The 21,400-nt window shown below is 60.3% G+C and overlaps 1 protein-coding gene across 2 annotated transcripts in view; it reads left to right on the top strand.

Annotated features, from left to right (window-relative positions):
• The window catches only part of PLXNA1 (plexin A1), a 54,275-nt gene extending 34,173 nt beyond the window's left edge, over window positions 1-20,102 (top strand). For both annotated transcript variants that reach the window (XM_034957294.4, XM_055110387.2), the window contains exons 18-32: window positions 139-378; window positions 463-606; window positions 1,007-1,241; window positions 2,915-3,057; window positions 4,798-5,054; window positions 5,465-5,531; window positions 10,653-10,799; window positions 10,894-11,053; window positions 11,706-11,809; window positions 12,153-12,249; window positions 12,587-12,777; window positions 12,956-13,125; window positions 15,100-15,312; window positions 15,399-15,549; window positions 16,635-20,102. In XM_034957294.4, coding sequence (XP_034813185.2) covers window positions 139-378; window positions 463-606; window positions 1,007-1,241; window positions 2,915-3,057; window positions 4,798-5,054; window positions 5,465-5,531; window positions 10,653-10,799; window positions 10,894-11,053; window positions 11,706-11,809; window positions 12,153-12,249; window positions 12,587-12,777; window positions 12,956-13,125; window positions 15,100-15,312; window positions 15,399-15,549; window positions 16,635-16,730 — 2,415 coding nt within the window. In that variant the 3' untranslated portion in view covers window positions 16,731-20,102. The remainder of the gene's footprint in view (window positions 1-138; window positions 379-462; window positions 607-1,006; window positions 1,242-2,914; window positions 3,058-4,797; window positions 5,055-5,464; window positions 5,532-10,652; window positions 10,800-10,893; window positions 11,054-11,705; window positions 11,810-12,152; window positions 12,250-12,586; window positions 12,778-12,955; window positions 13,126-15,099; window positions 15,313-15,398; window positions 15,550-16,634) is intronic.
• Window positions 20,103-21,400: the final 1,298 nt, after the last annotated feature.

Consider the following 21,400-nt stretch of genomic DNA (forward strand, 5'->3'; position numbering starts at 1 on the left):
TGGCCCAGGACCTGCCCTGCTGGTGCCTGGCATCATCTGTGCAGGGAGCAGGCAGCCCCCAGGCCAGGGGCTCTGTCACTGGGAGCTGCCGGGCCACTCGCAGAGGTCCCGCCCAGCATCCCCACCCTGTGTCTCCAGGGCTGCCTGGTGTACAATGACACCACCATGGTATGCCGCGCCCCGTCTGTGGCCAACCCTGTGCGCAGCCCACCAGAGCTGGGGGAGCGGCCGGATGAGCTGGGCTTCGTCATGGACAATGTGCGCTCCCTGCTTGTGCTCAACTCCACCTCCTTCCTCTACTACCCTGACCCCGTACTGGAGCCGCTCAGCCCCACTGGCCTGCTGGAGCTGAAGCCCAGCTCCCCACTCATCCTCAAGGTGGGTCACCATTGCCCGTAGGCTGGGCCAAGCCAGGGAAGAGGCCCCTCGTCCTGGGCTCTGGCTCACCCCCATCTCCTACAGGGCCGGAACCTCTTGCCACCTGCACCTGGCAACTCCCGACTCAACTACACGGTGCTCATCGGCTCCACACCCTGTACCCTCACCGTGTCGGAGACGCAACTGCTGTGCGAGGCGCCCAACCTCACTGGGCAGCACAAGGTCACGGTGCGTCTGTCCACCGGGGGTGCGGAGCTGGGAGAGCCATGCCCCACCTGTGGACCCTGCCCCACTAGCACAGCCCCAGCTCTGACCTTGCCCGAGACTCACCCCTAGCTCAGAGGGTGCCCAGCTCCAGTGCAGGCCCTGCCGTAGCCTTCAGCCTGCCACCTCCTTGAGCCCCCCAGACTGCCTACCCACCCTGAGCCCTTGCCATGCCAGTGGTGCCCTGGCTGGCCAGGCGCCTGCCCTGGGTCCCAGTGTCTCCACCCTGGTGACCACTCTGTGCCCCTGTGGGTGGGACCTTTCCCACAGGCAGGTGTTGGGGGTGGGTCTTGCCCATCGGGAGGGGCTCCCGAGCTTTGTGGAAAGCATGGGAAGCTCCTGAGTGGCCTCCACCCACTGGCAGGTGCGGGCAGGTGGCTTCGAGTTCTCGCCAGGGACACTGCAGGTGTACTCGGACAGCCTGCTGACGCTGCCTGCCATTGTGGGCATTGGCGGAGGCGGGGGTCTCCTGCTGCTGGTCATCGTGGCTGTGCTCATCGCCTACAAGCGCAAGTCACGAGATGCTGACCGCACACTCAAGCGGCTGCAGCTCCAGATGGACAACCTGGAGTCCCGCGTGGCCCTCGAATGCAAGGAAGGTCTGTTGGGGCCAGGGCTCACTGGGGCAACTGCCACCTCCCAGCCAGGCCCTGGCCTGTCCCCACACCTACTTCCCACCGCCGCCCCCACCCTGCTTCAGCTCAGTTTACAATGTTCCTGATAGCCTTGCTGTGCCAGAGCTGGTCCCAGGGCAGTGGGCGGGTGCCTGACCAGGGCCTGGCCCTGCAGCAGGTACCACCTCCTTGGGGTGCTGCTTGCGACACAGAACCCAAAGCCAGACTGTTTGCATTTGTATCCCAGCTGGGCTATAAGGCTGAAGGTGGCTACTTACCCTTCTGTGCCTCAGTCTTGTCATCTCTAGAGTGGGCACAATGACAGTGCCTACTTTCCCTGGGTGCTGGGAGTCATGGTGGGTTGGCTGGTGCCAGCGGAGCAGCAGAGAGGGGTGCTTCCACCATGCAGCAATGGGGAGCCCTTACGCTTTGGCAGTCCCTGGGCACATAGAGATCTTGGCCTGAGCTGACCTTTGTCCTTGAGATGTCTATAGGGGGAGTCATGCCACACCATGCTCCTGATCAGGGCAGGTGTGAGTGGCAGAAATCTGTTCCATGCTGGGCGAGACTTTGAGCGTTTGCAGATAGTAACTCACACATGTTCAGGGCTCTAGGGGGCAGATACTAGGAGTGTTCCTGCTGCAGTGTAGGACCTTAGCCATGTGGTCCAGCATGGGGTTGTCATGAATTCCACTGGGACTCAACTGGGATGGGGTGTTTTGTTTGCACAGGACTCAGCCAGTCTTAAAATGCAAAGTTCTGCATCCTGGGAGCCCTCTCAGTCCCAGACAAACCTAAGTGGCCCTGTGGTGGGCTGAGGGTCACCCTACCTCTTGGGCAGCCCTGGTGGGACTGGAGGCAGGTGTGTGTTGGGGCCAGGTGGGAGGCAGGTGGCCTGGACCTCCCTTGTGCTCCCGCCTGCTGAGGCTGGCTGTCTGGCGAGGCTGGCGTGTGTGGATGCAGTGGCTGGCGGCTGCTCCAGGCCAGCCAGGTGCAGATAACTAGACGCCTGGCAGCGGTGCCCAGGAGACAAAGACTCCAGCTCTTAATTAAACCTGTCAGATGTTCCCCAGAGCCTGCCTGGCACTCCTCTGGCTTCTGATCAGATAGCCTGATCCTCGGGCTGCCGCAGGACTGACACCTCACAGCTCTGGAATGTTCTGTCAGGGCCTGCCTGCCTTTGTTCCTGACAGAGGCAGAGCTGGCCCTGAGCAGGGTGGGCCATGTTGAGGGTGCACCAGGCCCGAGATGTGCATGCAATGGTGTGGGGGCTTGGGGACAGCCTGCAGCCCTGGGACCTCACCCCTGGCCGCACTCCACCGCCTCACAGCGGGTGGAAGGAGCCCAAACTCCAAAGCTGCTCTACGCTTAACTGCCAGTGTCTGAGATGCAGGAGGCCCTGCCCAGCCTGCCCCTGGTGCTGATGCTTTCTCTGCCCTTGTCTTGCTTGATCCTGTGGGAACTTTGCAGAGGAGAGTTACTATCCCTGTGCTAGGGCTGTAGTAGCTGGGGGACGAAGAGGCACAGTAGTTTCCTTAAGATCATGAAACCAGTAAGTGTCAGAGCCAGGATTTGATGTAGGCCCCAAGAGTGGGAGGGTTGGGGCATGGAGTGGGGCCACCAGGGCATGCTGCCCCTGACGCCGCATCTGGCCACAGCCTTTGCAGAGCTCCAGACAGACATCCACGAGCTGACCAATGACCTGGACGGTGCCGGCATCCCCTTCCTTGACTACCGGACATATGCCATGCGGGTGCTCTTTCCTGGGATCGAGGACCACCCTGTGCTCAAGGAGATGGAGGTAGGACCACTGGCTCCGGGGGGTCACAGGAACTCAGAGGCAGCTGCTATCTTCTGCCTTTGAGGCTCCTTGGGTGCTGATGGATGGTATGGGGCAGCCTGTGCGGCCTGGGGGAGGGTCCAGGCCTGCAGGGCTCTGGGCTCAGCCAAGTGGGGAGCAGGTGCTGGGAGGCAGAACCAAGACCAGGCAAGCACAGTGGAGCCCTGAGCCCTGGGGTTGGGGCAGGGGAATGGCCAGCGCGGCTCTGCTCCATAAAGTACCTCCAGAGGGCAGGAGGAGGCTCTGGCCCCAGGGCCTCTGTGGGATGCCAGGCCTCATCCCAGCAAACCACTTGTCAGCCTGGGCTTCTGGCACCTCCCCGGTGGCTGCCCCTTGGGCCCTGCCTCTGTTGGGGGTCCCGCCTGCGGCTCCACTGGCCTGGTCTCCTGGGTGGCTCTGGATGCGAAGCCTCGCTGGGCAGGGGCCGTGTGCTGGGAGGTGCGGGTGCCTGATGAAGTCTGCTATGGCGGTTTGGGAGGGGAGCATGTGGCTGGCATAGCACCAGGGTCTCAGAGAGTAGGGCTTTGCCCCGTAGACCTTGGCAGCGAGCCTGGCGAGGGAAAAGAGGGCTGGCTCCCACACCCCCAAAAGGCCCCCAGCGGCAGGCAGGCTAGGAGCCAGTCCTTGGCGAGCCACGGCCAGGGGCTCGGCAGGTTAGCTCAGTCACACTCTCCAGCTGAGGGCACCCCCCCACCGTGTGCCTTGGATGTTGGGGAGCCCATGTCCCTTGTGGTGACTCTGTTGGTGGGAAGTCCCTTTTGAGCTGATACTGAGCAGACCTTCCCGCCTTGGGCCCTGGGCTGCCTGTGGCTGAGTGCTGCCATCCTGTTCCTGGGCTTGCTGCCACACGGGGCTACACAGCCTCCCCAGGTTGTATCTCTCTTTCAGTGCCTCCATTTGCTGTGTCTGTCACACTGTCTCTCTCAGCTGTGACTGTGTGTGTTCTGCCTGGGCCATTACCTGTCTGCCTGATACCTGTTGGCCTTGACTGGGAGCCTGGTATCACTGGTGGCCTCTGGGCTCTGCCTAATAGGGAACATATTGCCCTGATAAACCTTAGTATGAACAAGAGAGAGAGAGTAGGGACCCTGGAGCCAGCTATGCCTCTACTCCACTCCTTTTTCCTACCTGCAGTGTGGCCCTAATCAAACCTCTTCCTGTCTCCAACCTTGTGTCCTCATCCATGAGATGCAGAGACTGGTCGTGCATTGGTTATCATTGTCAAGGCGGAGGGAGATGGTAGACATGCACTCCTGGTACCCAGTGGATGGGGGCATTGAGTTGGACTTCCTTTGAGCTGCTGCAGGCCCGCTGCAGGGGTTGCTGTTCAAAGGGCCCAGTCACGGAGAGGGTGGCGTGAGCAGCCCCTCTCATTCTGCACCCAGCCGCACTGGTAACACCTTTGTCATGTCGGCTTGCAGTGGCTTCTCAGGCTGCCACAGGGACTCTGTGGCCAAGGCTGCCCTGATGGCAACAGGCAGTGGTGGCAGCACCCAGGTCGTGTCCGTTTTGCTAAGGACAGGTGAAGCTTGGGAATGACCCGCCGAGCTGAGGAGTCAGGGCAACTTGTCACTTGCCTTCCAGGCCTGTCCTCTGATGGGGCCCTGCCTCACCAGCCAGGCCTGGACAGCCCCTCACTGGTCAGCTTGGGGGCTGGGGCTAGGTGCTTCTCTGTGGTCTGAGCTCTGTGTGCTCCCTCAGGTGCAGGCCAATGTGGAGAAGTCGCTGACACTGTTCGGGCAGCTGCTGACCAAGAAGCACTTCCTGCTGACCTTCATCCGCACGCTGGAGGCACAGCGCAGCTTCTCCATGCGCGACCGCGGGAACGTGGCCTCGCTCATCATGACGGCCCTGCAGGGCGAGATGGAATACGCCACAGGCGTGCTCAAGCAGCTGCTTTCCGACCTCATCGAGAAGAACCTGGAGAGCAAGAACCACCCCAAGCTGCTACTGCGCCGGTGAGCCTGGGGGCCACTGGGGTTGGGGGAGGCAGGCCCATGCCTCCAGCTTTGGACAGGCTGGTCTAGCAGGCCCAGAGATGTTGCTGTGGCAGTTCCCACCGGGCAGGGGTGGGAGGACTCACCTGGCCTCTGAGGCTCAGCTGCCACCTCCCTAGGTACTGATAGTGAGGACCCAGGCTGGAGTCTCCATACACACAGGCCTAGGCTCTGGGCGAAGGGCTGGGGTCTCCATGGCAGCCCCTGAAGCGCCTGCTGCCCACTCATGTGGGTGCCTTTCGAGACCTGACCTTCGGTGCTGTAGGAAGGGGGGCAGGGTGGGGTGGGATCAGTGAGTGAGGCCTGCAGGGGCCCTGTGCCTGCTGGACAGCTGGAATGACACCACTCTGCCCATATTCTGTGCTCCCCAGGACTGAGTCGGTGGCAGAGAAGATGCTAACTAACTGGTTCACCTTCCTCTTGTATAAGTTCCTCAAGGTAAGCAGAGGCGGGAGGAAGCAGGTGTCAGAGGCAGGTGAACAGCGGGAGGGGAAAACGGAGAGAGGTGGGGATTAGTGGGAGGTGCTGGAGAATGACAGCTGGTGGGGTCTTGGTCGAGTTCTGGCTTGGGCCAAGGCCCCTGGGCATGCAGCCGCTCTCAGCTCCTGGCTCCCAGCTCCCTCCTCCCTCCTTCTGAGGCTGTCAGGCCCTCACACAGCCCACCAAGGTAGGTGTGGGAGTTCGGATACAGGCTCTCAGTGCCCACAGCTGGCCTGGGCTCAGGAGGGTGGGGGCACCCTGGGCAGGGGCCTCTGAGGGGCCAGCCTGGGGGTGCCTGAAGGCTCCAGTCCACCACCTGTCATGGGGACAGGTGACCGCACTGGGCTTCCCCTGTGCTGTCCATTCAAGCCCCTCCCACCCCCCAGCAGAGGGATGCTGCCATCCTCAGAACAGGAACAGGGTGTAGGCCAGAGACTGCAGGCCAGGGCCCAGGCTGGATGGGGATCTGGGTGGGCTTTATCTGGGCAGTAAGCAGTTGAATTGCTGTCTGCACTTTCGATGTTGGGACTTTTACAGACTCAGGCATCTGGCTTCTCTTGGAAATCTGAAGGCCTGGTTAGCCCACTCCTGAGAGGTGGGAGGAGCCCGGTGTGTGCATGGTGAAGTGCATGCTCCTCGCCTGGCTTCAGTGGTCCCTGTCGCTGCTCTGTGGGTGAGGGTGACTGACAGTGTAGCCCAGTGATCGAGGGTGGGAGCTGGCACTGACTGCCTGGGTTCGATTCTCCTGGTCTCCTTATGGAATCCAGGGATGGCACCTCTGTCTCTGGGCCGTGGGGCTTTCAGGCCTCCTGCAGCCAGATGCTGCTGAGCTCAGGTGATCAGCGCACAGATGCCTGCACAGAGCGGAGTCCTGGCCGGACATCCTCGCTGCCGGGAGAGACACTGGACGGGAAATACAGCAGACAGGCAATGGGGCAGGGCCGAGCAGGGAGGGTGGGATTCGAGCAGAGGTCTGAAGACCAGGCGGGGGGAGGGAAGAGAGTCCCAGGCAGAAGAGGCCACTGGGGAGAAGGCCCCAGGTGGGATAGGCAGGGGCTGGGCTTGTCTGTCCTTGGTCGTCTGTGGAGGTGGGACATTTATGTGTATATAGCAGTCCCTGGCACCTAGTAAGTGCCCAGTAGATGATAACATCCTTAGGCAGAACTGGAAGCAGGTAACACAAAGTCGTGCGTGTCCTGTAGAAAGTACGGTTCTATGAAGACTGCATAGTATGTGTGCATGCTGGGTAAGCTGGGCTCTGTGAGCCTAAAGCAGCAGGCGTCCTGGGTGAGGTGGAGAGGGCACCGCTAACCTGAGTCCCTGTCTGATCCCGATTCTCCACACCCACAGAGACAGGGCTCAGGGCAGCAAATGCCTATAAGCACCGACGTTGGGTGTGGATTCTCTTTCATGCCAGGATATAGGGGGCCAGCCTCAGCCAGCGCAGAGTGTGGCCCCACAGGGTATTATAAGCAGAGAGGGTGGCAGTGGGGCACTGTGGAGGGGTTGTCTTTAGGCCGGATCAGACATTCCATGGAGAGCCGGGGACATTTGGGACAGGCGCTGAGGGATGTGTGGGCAGTGGAGGGAGGGAGAGGGAGGCCAGTCTTGGCCAAGGGAGCCATAGGAAGGGGACACAGGGAGGAGGGAGGCAGGGGTGACCATTTGGGTGGGAGTGGTGCAGGTACAAGGGGTGCGGGCTGTGTGTTGGGGGCTTCACAGCCCATGCCCATGACCCCAGCCCACCCTCGTTGTTAGTGGGGTACCAGTGTCGGGGGCAGGCAGGGGCCAGGAGCTGTTAGATCTCCTTAGGTCATCACTGCCCTCCTCCAGTTCTAGGAGGACCCCTATATATGCAAGGGAGGACACGTACTGGGTGCAAGGACATGGCCTGAGGCTGAGAGGCGCAGACAGACATGCTGGAGCTGGGCGCCCCCTGGATGGGACTGAGATGGGCCCAGGGCTGTTTCCATCCACATAACTGGCCAGTGACTTTTTTTTTTTGCCACCATATCTGGGGTTTTTTTGTTTTTGTCTTTTTTAAGATAGATGTTATTGTTTAGAGCAGTTCCAGATTCATAGTAAAATTGAACAGAAGGTACAGAGGTTTCCCATGCGCCCGCTGCTCCCACACATGCACAGTCTCCCCACTGTCAGCATCCCTAGGAGAGGGGTGCATTTGGTCCAGTCAGTGAACCTGCCAGGAGACATCTTCACCACCCAGTGCCCCTCGTTTCCGTGCGGGCTCACTCTTGGTGCTCTGCATTCTGTGAGTTTGGATGAATGTACGATGCCATGTATCCACCGTTATAGTGTCACACAGAATAGTGTCGCTGCCCTAAAAATCCCCTGAGCTCACTTGTCATCTCTCCCTCCCCCTGAGCCCTTGGCACCCGTTGATCTCATTGTCTCCATAAGTTGTGCCTTTTCCAGATGTCATGTAGTGGAATCGTGCACTGTTACTATAGCCTTTTCAAACTGGCTCCCTTCACTTCGTAATCTACTTTGAAGGTTCCTTTATTTATTTTCATAGCTTGTTGCTCATTTCTTTGTAGTGTGCCACAAACTTAAAAAAATTTGTTATGGTGAAATACACATGACATAAAATTTACCATCTTAACCATTTTTAAGTGCACAGTTGAGTGGTATTGGATGCATTTACAGCGGTGTTGGCCATGGCCACCTGCTCCATGACTCTTCATCTTGTGAAACTGAAACTCTGTCCCCATTGAACACCCACTCCTTGTTCCTTCCTCCCCAGCCCCTGGAACCATTCTACTCTCTGTCTCTGTGAATCTGACAGCTCTAGGGACCTCATATGAGTGGAATCAAGCATTGTTTGTCCTTTCGTGGCTGGCTTAATTTCATCAGCTTAATGGGGAAGCAATCCAGGTGTCCATCGACAGATGAATGAATAAGCAAAATGTGGTCTGTGCATACAATGAGATAGTAGTCTGCCTTAGAAAGGAAGGAAATTCTGACATGCTGCAACATGGATGAACTTTGAGAACACAAACTCTTTTTAAACAACCCAAATCCTTTTCATTCCTTGCTGTCTTTAGAAACAAAAACTTTAACTAGAAAAGGAACCCATGCCATTTTAGCACATGTAAACAACCTGGAAGGGAGGATGGAGAAGTGCTTGTCGTAATGTCATTTATTGAACTGCCCATATTATCCTTCTATTTGAAAAGTGGCACTTTTTGTTGGGCAGTTTTTGTACATTCCTGACTGGGGCTGGGAGGAGTCTGAGGTCTTCCTTTTCCCCGTCACTGCACGAGAGATTGAGGCTGCGACAAGAAAAGGACTGGGCCTTCCTCTTCCCTGGCCTCTGAGCTCTTGGAACCTCCTTTGCAGCCTCTAGGCTGGCATGGCTGAAGAAGTGGGTGGAGTGGGGCGGGGCCTGCTGCCTGGGTTGAGTGTGAATGCCCGGCTCAGCCTGAGCCTTCTCTGGGTACACCTGGCTTGTATGGGGCAGGTGCTTTGGGGTCAGCTGGATCTGGGTTCAGATCTTGGCTTCTCCAGTTTCTTGCTGTGTGACCTTGGGCCAATATCTGCACTCCCCTGACCTTCAGAGACTAGCTGCGGTCCTTTCACTCTCTGAGGCCAGGCCTGGGAACCCTCAGACAGGTGTCTGACTTTGGGAAACCCTCAAAGGCTTCCTGTCACATTAATGGCTCTCCATCCGGATCTGCACCCCTTTTCCTCCTCCTTCGTGGCTAACTTAATGAAACCAAGTTTGCAAATGAAACATAATTTCATAGACAGACATGTTGTTGGAAGGTCTGGGATGGTCTTAACAGCTGTCTCTCTAATTACCGCAGATGCTAACGAGGTGCCTGGAGCCTCTGGTTACAGGAGCAGAGCTGCTGTTTGTTTGCCAGGGCCGGGTAGGAGGCAGGGCTGCCAAACCTGCCCCTCCATTGAGGTGTACACACACCTGAAGGCCCTTGGGCAGGCAGGACCTACAGTGGACCCCATGCCCAGGCTCTGGGGGGGCCTCGCCTGTGTGGCCAACTCACCTAGCCCAGACGTGAACGTTTCCCAGGGACAGCTCTCCATTCACTCAATTCATCCAGCAAGTGTCTGTGATGCCCCATGCACAGGCTCAGCCAGTGCTAGCAGTAGGGTATAGTGAGCAGGCCAGGCAGCTCCCACTCCAGAGGGGTTGGCAGGGGTGCGCAGGATCCTTCAGAGAACGACAGATGGCGGGGAGACTCAGCGAGGCAGTGGTCGGGGGTACGTGTGCTGGGCGCTCCCCAGGAGCCTTTCTGAAAAGGGCACATTGGGTTGGGTCCACAAGGGCCCATGAAGATGCCAGGGGAAATTTCTGGTTGTAGAGGCAGCAGTTGCAAAGGCCCTGAGGTGGGACAGGAGGCGGTTCTCATGCTACAGCGTGGGGAGCCGGAGGGTGAGGAGTCAGGTGCCCGCTGAGGGCCCGGGGCTGTGCTGCTGGCCCTGTGCTGTGTGCTTGGGTGCTGGTGAACCTCCCTGGGTGGGCAAGCCTCCTCAGGTAGGTATGTCAGTATCCATGACACACCATAGTTGTGTCCCAGAGTAATATGGGGGCCCAGCTGGGTGGTCCCTAGGAGGCCAGTGGATCACAGTCACACTTGGAGTTGCGTAGTATGGGGTCCGCTTGTGCCACGGGCGGCAGGCCATGGGGAACTTTGTCCTGAGCACCTCCAGCTGGGGAGCAGGCCCCTGGGAGGCTGGAGCTAGGCGGGAATCCTGCTGAGACCAGGGGAGACTTCTGGGTGAAATAGGCCTCGGCCCTCCCTGATGCAGGTCCCACGTGCCACGCCATGTTCCTCGATACACTACTGCGCCTCCTGGCTCATGTGTAATTTAGGGTTTTCATGTGATATTTGTGGGATGGTGGGTATGTTTTGTTTCCTGATTTTCTTGCAGTCTCTGCTGGGCTTTGGGACTAAGGCTGTACTTGCCTCCCAAAGAGTTGGGAAGTGCTGCTCATTTCTCCTTGCCGGGAACACCATGGCTGGCACTCGACGGGTGGAGGGGCAGGTGGGGGGTAGGCCCGGGGGTCCTGGCTGCAGCCTCATGCCGCCACCCCCGCAGGAGTGCGCTGGGGAGCCGCTGTTCATGCTGTACTGCGCCATCAAGCAGCAGATGGAGAAGGGCCCCATTGACGCCATCACGGGTGAGGCACGCTACTCCCTGAGTGAGGACAAGCTCATCCGGCAGCAGATTGACTACAAGACGCTGGTGAGAGTGGCTGCCCTCTGTCCTGGGTGCCCTGGTGCCCCCCACCCCCCAGTTGTGGGGCTGACGCTGCCGCCCTGCTCCACCCCGCCCGCAGACCCTGAACTGTGTGAACCCTGAGAATGAGAATGCACCTGAGGTGCCGGTGAAGGGGCTGGACTGTGACACGGTCACCCAGGCCAAGGAGAAGCTGCTGGACGCTGCCTACAAGGGCGTGCCCTACTCCCAGCGGCCCAAGGCCGCGGACATGGACCTGGGTGAGCGGGCGGGGCCACGGCTGCCCGGGGTGTGTGCTGGAGCAGAGGGGCAGGGCCATGGCCTAGTACTGAGCTTGGCGGGGAAGGCCAGGCCAGTCCTCCACACCAGGCTGGTCTGGAAGGCAGTGGAATGGCGAGTGGGCTGTCCAGTCCCAGGTTGGGTATAGAGGGTGGCTGCCCTGCCCTGGGCAGAGACTCTGGGAGGTGGTGGGTTCCAGTGCACTCTGGGAGGCAGTGGGCTCTTGGAGCCCTGAGGGGGATACTCAGGCTCATGAGAGGGGCAGGTGGAGCCATTGAGGGCCAGAGGGGATGGGACGGGTTTGGGGTGGGGCCCGGAGTCCTGCTGCAGATGTGACTGGAGAGGCTGGGTCCCCACAGAAGCCTCGGTGCCAGGCTGAGGAGTTGGGGCCCTAAGGCTTGGGGAAGGCAGGGCAGACCCCCTTAGGCTGGGGCTGCTGTGGCAGATTGGGAGGGCTGTGGCACATTGCAGGGGACTATGGCAGGTTAAGTGTGCTGCAGCAGGTGCGGAGGTATGTCCCTGCCCTGTGCTGGTGCTGAGAGCTGCAGGCAGGCCCCGTCCCACTACACTGCTGTGATGGAGGAGGGAAAGAGGGCCCCAGCGGCCCCACCCTCCAGCTCCCTCCTCCCCCAGAGTGGCGCCAGGGCCGCATGGCGCGCATCATCCTGCAGGACGAGGACGTCACTACCAAGATTGACAACGATTGGAAGAGGCTGAACACACTGGCTCACTACCAGGTGGCTCCCGGCCCTCCGACCCTAGCACAGGCCTCCTTCCCCTTGGGGCTTCCACAGCACAGCCGCCAATGTTTGCAGCATGTGGGCTGGACAGCAGCTGGATCTGTCAGGGAGAGGAGGGGAGGTGGTCACTTATGTGTGTGGACCGTCCCAGGACCCGAGCTGGGCTTGTGGGATTGCCTAGCATCCCTGGGCTGTCCTGATATAGAGTCCCAGACTGAGTGAGGTGGCTGCCTCCAGGCACAGCACTAGGGTGTCACCGGGGTCCCCAGCTGGGGAGTGGGAGCCTGGTGGTGCAGGGGCACCCTGGTGGGTCACAGGGTCCCTGGCCCTCTGCACACAGGTGACAGACGGGTCCTCGGTGGCACTGGTGCCCAAGCAGACGTCCGCCTACAACATCTCCAACTCCTCCACCTTCACCAAGTCCCTCAGCAGATACGGTGAGGGGCCAGGCAGCGGGCGAGAGGGCAGCGCATGGGTCCCTGGCCTGGGCAGGATGTCCCCCGGGCTCCCATGCTGCAGCAGCTGGACGGGAGGACCCAGGGGCAGGTGTCAAGCCTGTCACTCGCACTCTTGGCCTTACCCTCCAGCTCTGGAGGCTGCGCCTCCTCGCGACTGTGTGTCCGTACACAATTATGCCACCTCTGTGGTGTCATCGGCTGCCCCAAAATCCCACATGGGTGGGGGTGCCATCCTCAGCTTTCAGATGGGGAAACAGGCTCGGGCGGGGGGTGCGGGGTGCCAGCCAACGCGGGCGCTGACAGCCTGGTGCTGCAGAGAGCATGCTGCGCACGGCCAGCAGCCCCGACAGCCTGCGCTCGCGCACGCCTATGATCACGCCCGACCTGGAGAGCGGCACCAAGCTGTGGCACCTGGTGAAGAACCACGACCACCTGGACCAGCGTGAGGGTGACCGCGGCAGCAAGATGGTCTCGGAGATCTACCTGACACGGCTACTGGCCACCAAGGTGGGCCTGGCTGGCAGATGGGGGCAGGGGACGCTGGGCCAACTGAGCTCAGAGAAAGTGCCAAGCCCAGAGCAAGGGCCTCACCCCCATGCTCCCATGGCCACTTGCCCAGTCACCCAGGAGGTGTAGGCAGCCAGGCAGAGCCCTGGAGCTCAGTGTCCCTGCCTGCCCCCCGCAGGGCACACTGCAGAAGTTTGTGGACGACCTGTTTGAGACCATCTTCAGCACGGCACACCGGGGCTCAGCCCTGCCGCTGGCCATCAAGTACATGTTCGACTTCCTGGATGAGCAGGCCGACAAGCACCAGATCCACGATGCTGACGTGCGCCACACCTGGAAGAGCAACTGGTAATGCAGGGCAGGGGGAGGAGGGGCATCCCCCAGGGCCAGGCCAGATGTGTTCCCAGGGCCCTCGCCCCGTTCTGATCCGGAGCCCCCACTTGGGGCTCCCTGGTGTGGGGACACAACCCAGCAGGGGCATGGCGGGCCAGCCCTGTGCTAACTGGCCTTCCCTATCTGCCTGTGCCCCTTGACCCACGGCTCGCCCTCTGCTCCAGCCGCTGAGCCCCTCCCACTGCTGTAGGAACTGTGTGCAGGTGTGAGTGGCCCTGGGTGTGCACAGCTGTGCGGACATGAGTGTGGGCTGCAGCGTGAGAAACAGGGCACAGTGGACCAGCCCCAAGCCGGCTGGTTGCAGTGATGAGGGCAACAGGGACTGCAGGTACTCCTGGTAGTCTTTAGTGCGAGGAATTTACAGCCTCCCCATTGCAGTGTGGGGCCAGGCCAGAGCCTGCTTACTGAGGCGCAGAGGCCGAGCCACTTGCCACGGTCTCACGGAGCAGCTGGAGTACGGAGCAGGGCCTGCCCAGCCTGCACCGTGCACAGCTACACCAATGTGAGCTGGGGCTCTATGAGGCTGGGTTTCGTTATGAAGAGGCACCCAGCCTCTGAGTGGCCTCCCTCCAGAGTATCTGCCTCCCTGGCCAGCCAGTCCCTTGCTTTCCTCCGGCCTGGCCCACCCCTGGGACAGTGACCTGCTTCTTCCCTGGTCATGGACTGCCCAACTCAGCAATGTTGGCTTCCTCTCTGCCACACAGGCAGGCCAGCCCTTAGCCTCACTCCTTACTCAGGACCCCCAAGCTCTGGTCTGTGGCCCCCTGCTCCGGTTGGCACACTCTAGCCACACCCTAGCCCCTGGAGCGGGTCCCTGCTGTGTGTGTGGCCCCCACCCCAGCAGACAACCCCACCATTGCCTGCTACAGGGGAGCCCCTCTCTGTGCACCAGGCCCCTCTACCTGCATGGCCGAGGGCTTCTGGGGTAGGACTGCTCCCCCACACCTGGGGTCAGGTGGATGCCCTTGCCTGTATGGCTGGACCCTGCTTCACCAGGAAGTGCCCCTCCTCACCCTGCATCCTGCTGGGGTCTCCCCCCAGTTCTGTGCACACTCTCCACCGTCTTAGCTCCCCACTCTCCTGGACTGTCCCTGCCACTTCTGCTGGCTCCCGGGCCAGCAGCCACCCCCGACTTGGTCTTGTCCAGCCCATGTGTTGCTTCCCAAACCTGGGATGCAGCCACCCCAACCTGTCCCAGCTCCGCCCACTGCTCACGGAGTCTAGGGTTTAAATGAAGTGTCACGAAGCCCCTCTCCTGGGCCATGCTGATTGGGCACAGCAGGAGGTGGGGCCTCCAGGGACGCAGTGTCTCCAGGTCAGCATGTTCTCGGAGAATGTTCTGTCATAGTGGAACATTCTAGACCCGTGCTGTCCAGGGTGGTGGCTCCTGAGCCTTTGAAATGGCACTGGTGTGGCTGAGTGACTGGGCTCTTCACTTCATTTAAGTTAAGCAGCCACATGTGGCCAGTGCTGCCAGGCAGCCCAGCTAATGGCAGTCCCTGAGGTGGTGTTTGGGGCACAGAGGGCTGGTCTCTGCAGGAATGGGTCCCCTGGGCCAGAGCTGAGCTGCAGGTCTCAGTGCAGGAGCCATGAGTGCAAGCCAGCATGCAGGCCTAGGAGGGTGGTGGCTGTGTGGAGTGGGCCCCTGAGGGCCTGGTCACATCTTGCCCTTGTGCAAACGAGTGCGTTTGAGCACGCCTATCTCATGATGCTCTGTGTGAGATGCAGGTGGTGGGGGCAGCACATCTCTGGTTGGGTGGCAGGGGACGGCCTTCACTTAACCATGGGCCCTGCACCTCTGTGGGCCTCGTTTCCCCGTCTGCATGGAAAGCCATGCCCACTTTGGATTCGGAGCTGGGAGGGCCACAAGGTCGCTGCTCAGGAGGGAGCAGAGGCCTATCTGAGCAGCGCCTGGACTCTCGCCTGCAGCCTGCCCCTGCGCTTCTGGGTGAACGTGATCAAGAACCCACAGTTTGTGTTCGACATTCACAAGAACAGCATCACGGACGCCTGCTTGTCGGTGGTGGCCCAGACCTTCATGGACTCCTGCTCCACCTCTGAGCACAAGCTGGGCAAGGACTCACCCTCCAACAAGCTGCTCTACGCCAAGGACATCCCCAACTACAAGAGCTGGGTGGAGAGGTGGGTGGAGGGGGCAGGGGTCGGGGGCAGGGGCCTGGGGGCAGCCTGGACTCTGCTCATGTGCCCACCTGGCCACTCACCTGCAGGTACTATGCGGACATCGCCAAGATGCCAGCCATCAGCGACCAGGACATGAGTGCATATCTGGCTGAGCAGTCCCGCCTGCACCTGAGCCAGTTCAACAGCATGAGCGCCTTGCATGAGATCTACTCCTACATCACCAAGTACAAGGATGAGGTGAACACCATGGGAGCCCACAGGCTGGGCTAGGAGGGCTTGCCGGCCCCTGCCAGAGCCACCTGCTCTGCCCCGCCCTGCCACTCCTCCCTGAATCTCTGGGCTGCCACTGACCACCTTCACTCCTTTGCACCCTCTGGCCACCTGGTTCCTTGGGGCCAGGAGGGAGCCTGCCAGGCCGAGCAGAGAAGGCCGTGGTGGAGTCACTGTGTGCAGCCATGTGGGGTCAGGGGTGGGGAAGATGGGATGGCAGCTTCTTCCTGAGGCAGAGGGTGTGTGGGTGGTGAGCAACTTCCCTGAGGGGCTCATTTCAGGGTTTTCTAGTCTGGGCCAGCATCTCCAGGGCTGGGCATAGGCTCTTGGCAGAGCTTTCCTTTCACTATCTTTTCTGCTGACTTGGAGTGAGGCCACGTACATGGACCTGGGGACGGGGTCCAGGAGGTATCCAGGAAGGAGAACTGGCTCCTGGGCCGCACAGGATGGGAGCACGGGGCCAGAGGGCAGGACAGTCTCGGCCTGTGCCAAGGCTCTGAGGGCTAAGAAGGCCACGGGAGTGAACCAGAGCCACCCTGGGGAGGCCAGGGCAGGTGCAGCAGAGGCAAGGAACCTTCCCCAGGGTGCCACAGGAGGCAGACAGGAGGCAGAGGGCTGTCCTCAGGCAGGTGCCCCAGGGGAGCAGAGGAGCAGCCAGAGACTGCATGTATTAGGGTAGGGAGTGGGGACAAAAGCCTGGGGTCCTGGGGCTCACCAGGGAAAGGGGAGCTGAGGCTCTCTGGGGAGCTCTGCTTTAAAGGGGCACAGAAACCCCAGGGTGTGAGGACTGGGTGGGGACATGTCAGCAGCATGGCCAGGCAGCCAAGGGATCAGAGCCTGCTGTTTTAGGGGGTGAGGGTAGGATGATGACAGGGGCAGGGCTCATTCTCCATATTGGGGTCCTGGAGGGTCCAGGCTCACAACCAAGGTCCTTTGGCCAGGGATAGATGGGGTTGAACCTCTGGCACCTACTCTGGAGGCATCCGCCCTGGGCCTGCTGAGTGCATGGAGGCTGGTGGCCCAGCATGCTGACAGTTCTCCTGGCCCTGCAGATCCTGGCAGCCCTGGAGAAGGACGAGCAGGCGCGGCGGCAGCGGCTGCGGAGCAAGCTGGAGCAGGTGGTGGACACGATGGCCCTGAGCAGCTGAGCCCCAGCTGTGATCATCCAGCATGATGCAGCGTGAGGACGGCCGAGCAGGGACCGGGACAGCCCTCGCCGCATGCGTGTGGAGTGTCCGGTGGTGCTCGGGCCGCCGCGGTGCAGCGACTGCCCGGCCCTCCCTCCCCTGCCTCGCCCGGTCAGGTCCTGGCTCTTCCTGTGTGGAGGTGATGGTACCTGCCACACCACAGCTGCGCACACAGCTGCTTGCTCAGGGGCTGGGACAGCACTGGGTGCTCAGGCTGGCCAAGGACCTTCATTGCCTGGCAAGAGCTGCCCAGTGGCCTTCATGGGAGAAGGGCTGACCTCTGAGGGGCTGAGGGGTGAGGCCAGGGCCCTCCAGGGGGAGGGGTAGCCAGCTTGGGCTGTCCCCTTGAGACCAGGACAAGAGGCTGGGGGTGTCAGCATTCCCGGCTTTCCAAGCTGCCCCCAGGCGGCAGAGTCTGAGGGTCCCGGGGCCCGGTTGGCAGCTGGAGAAAGAGGCAAAAAGCCCGTAGCCGGGCAAGAGGAGCTCAAGTCGGTCTGGGCCCGTTGCCACCGACTCCCACCTCCAGCACCCATGCCCGCTGCACCGCTGCCATCCTCAGATTCACCGCGTGCTCTGCGCGGCCGAGGCCGGAGCACCACATCCACCTCGCCCCAGAGAGGCCCTGCTCCCTCCTATGGAGGGGCTGTGGGCCAGGCTGCTCAGACTCCTGGGTGGCTTCCAGACAGACCGGGCAGCCCCTCTCCGTCCTCAGGGCTGTGCCTCTGGGAGCCACTGGGCCAGGGGCCCCGGGTCACAGAGAGCACGTTCCCGTTATTTATTCCCCTCCGCGTCCTACACAGGCTGCCCTGGCAGCTGTCTTCAAGGGTAGGCTGAGCTCCCCGCCCTGGAGCCCCTGAGGGCGGCCCCTTAGCACTCCTCTCTCTCCACTCTCTCTGTCCCTGCCCCAGCGGCTTCCAGTGTGGCATCTCAGCAGTGTCCTGGCCCCTCCAGAGCAGTGGGACATCTGGGGACTGTTTTTGTTTTTAGGGGAAAAAATTCTGCTGCACTCTGCTTGGGCCTTGAGGTCTGTGGCAGGGCTCCTCTGGCCCGCAGTGGCCTGGATCTATCTGGGCCATGAGTGACGGGCAGTGACCAGAGGGACTGGAGGCCAGCGGTGTCCACCCTTGCCCTCAGCAAGAGAGATTGCATTCTTAAAAGAAAGCTGTACATGTATATATATGCATATATATATATGTGGCTCTAGCCTCAGGCTCCAGCCCCAGTGGGGTACTGTACAGTTAACTGAAGAAGAATTTTAAAGACGATTTGAACAAGAAAATGAAGGCAGTGGGAAAGCAATGCCAAATGGTTGTGGAGAAAGTGGCCGGAGCCTCCCTGGAGTGGAGCAGCCCTGAAGCCTGTGCCCCCCGACCTGCGGGCCGCTGTTTTGGTTTGACATGACAAGGAAAGGACTTCCTGCCGACCCTGAGAGCCTCTGGGGTGCCGCGGCACCACGGGGCATGCATGATTGTGCTAGCGTTTAGTCTGAGTTGATCTTTTTAAAACTGCAAGTGTTGAATACTAGAGGTTGTTAGACCCTTTTTTATGTTTTTTAATTAATCAGTCACTTGTAAAAGCAAACAAGCGGTCCATCCCCTTTTCAAGGTCACTTTTTTGATGGTACCGAAGATCCCATGGACATTAAGGGACAGCTAACTGTGGCCAGACTCAGCCCCATGTCCTCGGCCAGGCCCAAGGAGAGCACTCGGCCCCATGGGGTGTGCCAGTCTTGCAGTCCGCCCCACCTGAGCAGCGTGAGCCAGATGACGGCGCAGAGACCCGCCTCTTCCCTGAACGCGGGTCGGTGTGGAGTCAGTGACTGCTGACTCAGGGAGCTCCTTGGCCCCGTGGGCACTGTGCCAGGGCTGGGGCCTTCTGCTGCTGCCACACCCAGCTCAGGCCTGGGCCAGCCCCTGCCCCCAGCCCACTGAGGGGGTGGGCTTACTCCCTGGGCAGTCTTGGGGGCCAGAGCTGAGGCCAGTCCATATTACAGTGGCTGGGCTGTTTTTTTCAGTAGACCCTAGCATTGGCTGGGATTCCTGTTCCTGGGTGCGTCTCCACCTCCCTTCCGATGCTTCCTGGCTATGGTGGGGTGGGAACCTCAGTTTCCCCCAAAGTCTTCCCTGGATGCTGGCTTCAGGTTGAAGTCCCTGGTTCTTCCAGTTCCTCACGGGTTAGGTAGGGGCTCCTGCATCACCTTCAGAATCCAGTTCCAACCCCCACTCTCCTTAGGCCTTGTGCCCTGCTCTGCCCTGCCAGGCTGCCCTTGTCCATGTGAGTAGCATGGGCGGGTGGTGGGGACGGCAGTGGTGATGAAGGGGGTGCACCACAGGCCTCATGAAGCAGTTCCCACATGGGCGTGTGGCTGGGGCGTGGCCACCACAGAGCACATGGCTGTGTCTAGGCGCAAGCACTTTAGCAGTATCTGTTTACATGCGCAAGGATCAAGCCGACTACCTGTGCTGTCTACTGGGACAGCAGTCTCCGAGCTACTCCGTACCTCCCTCTGCCAGGTCTTGGAGTTAGGCCCCAGTCCCTACTTGTCACTGGTTCCCACTGTGCTCCTAACTGTGCAGCACCCGGGAGCTCTGGCCTGGGGCTGGAGGCCCTGGTAGGAGCTGCAGTTGGAGGCCGTTCTGTGCCCAGCAGCGGTGAGCGGCTCCCATGGGCCCTGTGTCTTCAGGGAGCCAGGGCTGCGGCACATGTGCTGTGAAACTGGCACCCACCTGGCGTGCTGCTGCCGCCACTTGCTTCCTGCAGCACCTCCTACCCTGCTCCGTGTCCTCCCTCTCCCCGCGCCTGGCTCAGGAGTGCTGGAAAAGCTCACGCCTCGGCCTGGGAGCCTGGCCTCTTGATATACCTCGAGCTTCCCCTGTGCTCCCCAGCCCCAGGACCACCGGCCCCTTGGCCTGAGGGGCTGGGGGCCCCACGACCTGCAACGTCGAGTCCGGGAGAGAGCCCGGAGCGGCGTGCCATCCCGGCTCGGCCTTGCCGAGAGCCTCCGCTCTGGCTTTCTCCCTGTCTGGATTCAGTGGCTCACGTTGGTGCTACACAGCTAGAATAGATATATTTAGAGAGAGAGATATTTTTAAGACAAAGCCCACAATTAGCTGTCCTTTAACACCGCAGAACCCCCTCCCAGAAGAAGAGCGATCCCTCGGACGGTCCGGGCGGGCACCCTCAGCCGGGCTCTTTGCAGAAGCAGCACCGCTGACTGTGGGCCCGGCCCTCAGATGTGTACATATACGGCTATTTCCTATTTTACTGTTCTTCAGATTTAGTACTTGTAAATAAACACACACATTAAGGAGAGATTAAACATTTTTGCTAAAAGCTCTTGGCTCCAGGTTTTCCTTGCTGGGAAGCAGGGGCGGCCGCAGGAGTGCAACCACATCCCAAACGCGGAAGCATATCTCCCTGGGAGACTCAGCCACACCCAGGACAGATGGCCACGCTCTGTGAGTTGGGTGCGCTCAGCCCAGGTGACACATTGGAGCCCTTGGCGGAGACTAAAACACCAATGCCTGACCCCCACTGGAGCCTTGGAGCTTCAGGGGTCTGAGCGGTGGTCACTTTTAGATGCTTCCCAGGCGATTCTCCCGTGACCCCTAGCTCAGAGCAGTGGCTTCCAGCCCATGCCGTGAGGCAGGAATTCCTGGGTGCCTTGTTAACTAAAATCAGATTCTGACCCCGAGGGGCCCATGAGCGACAGCCTGGGGGAGCTGAGGCTGCAGTCCTGGGCCCCCTGCCTTCAGTAGCCAAGGCTGGAATTGTGTTTCCCAGACTCGCAGCCAAGGAACCGGGTTTGAGAAATGTTGGTCTTTCCAGCAGAGACAGGCTATGCTGCTTCATCTCATGAAAATGTGTACAGATACTAATGATGGAGGTGTGGATGCAGCTTCTGCCAGTGCATGGCTTTGGTCAGTGGCCCCGTCCCTGGGCTCATTTCATCCATGGCTCAACAGGGGTGGCTGCTCCTGCCGCAGAGGGTGGGTGCAGGGTCAGGTGTGACACATCCCCAAGGGCCCTGGGCACCTGCTCTGCAGCTGCGCCTCCAGGCAGACCCCAACCTGGACCGTCTGAGCACTGCCTGTAAGTGAACTCACTGGGACTTCCCGGCAACCCTGGGAGGTTAGGGGCAGCTGCACCTGCAGCTGAGGAATTGAGGCACACAGAGGTTGCACAATGTGTCCCAGCCACATGGTGGTAAGCAGCAGCCCGCCCAAACGTAGGCCCTTGGGACCCCAGGCCCTCCCCACCGCCCCCAAGCTCCCACCTGTCTCCCACCAGCCTCTCCATGAACTCGTTCGCAGGACTGACAGTGGCCCATAAGTCATCAACAATACCTCCCACTCTCAAACAGGTGCATCTTGACAGTGGGGCTGCAAGCACAAGCTCTGTGCCAGGCTCAGTAACTCAAGAGAAATCAGTGTAATCACCACGAAATTGTGTCGGAAACAAATTTAGCAAATGTGGTCCCGTTTAGGGTGTGACGCAGCCTGTTCTCATGGCTCAGTCCCCTTCAGCTTTTTTCCGGCACAATCAGCCCATCCTCAATTACCCTCATTAGGCCTCCAAGGGCTCCAGCCCATCAGCCTGGAAGCTGAGCCATCTCTGAGCCGCAATCAGCG

Source organism: Pan paniscus, chromosome 2, assembly GCF_029289425.2.
Source record: "Pan paniscus chromosome 2, NHGRI_mPanPan1-v2.0_pri, whole genome shotgun sequence".
NCBI lineage: Eukaryota > Metazoa > Chordata > Mammalia > Primates > Hominidae > Pan > Pan paniscus.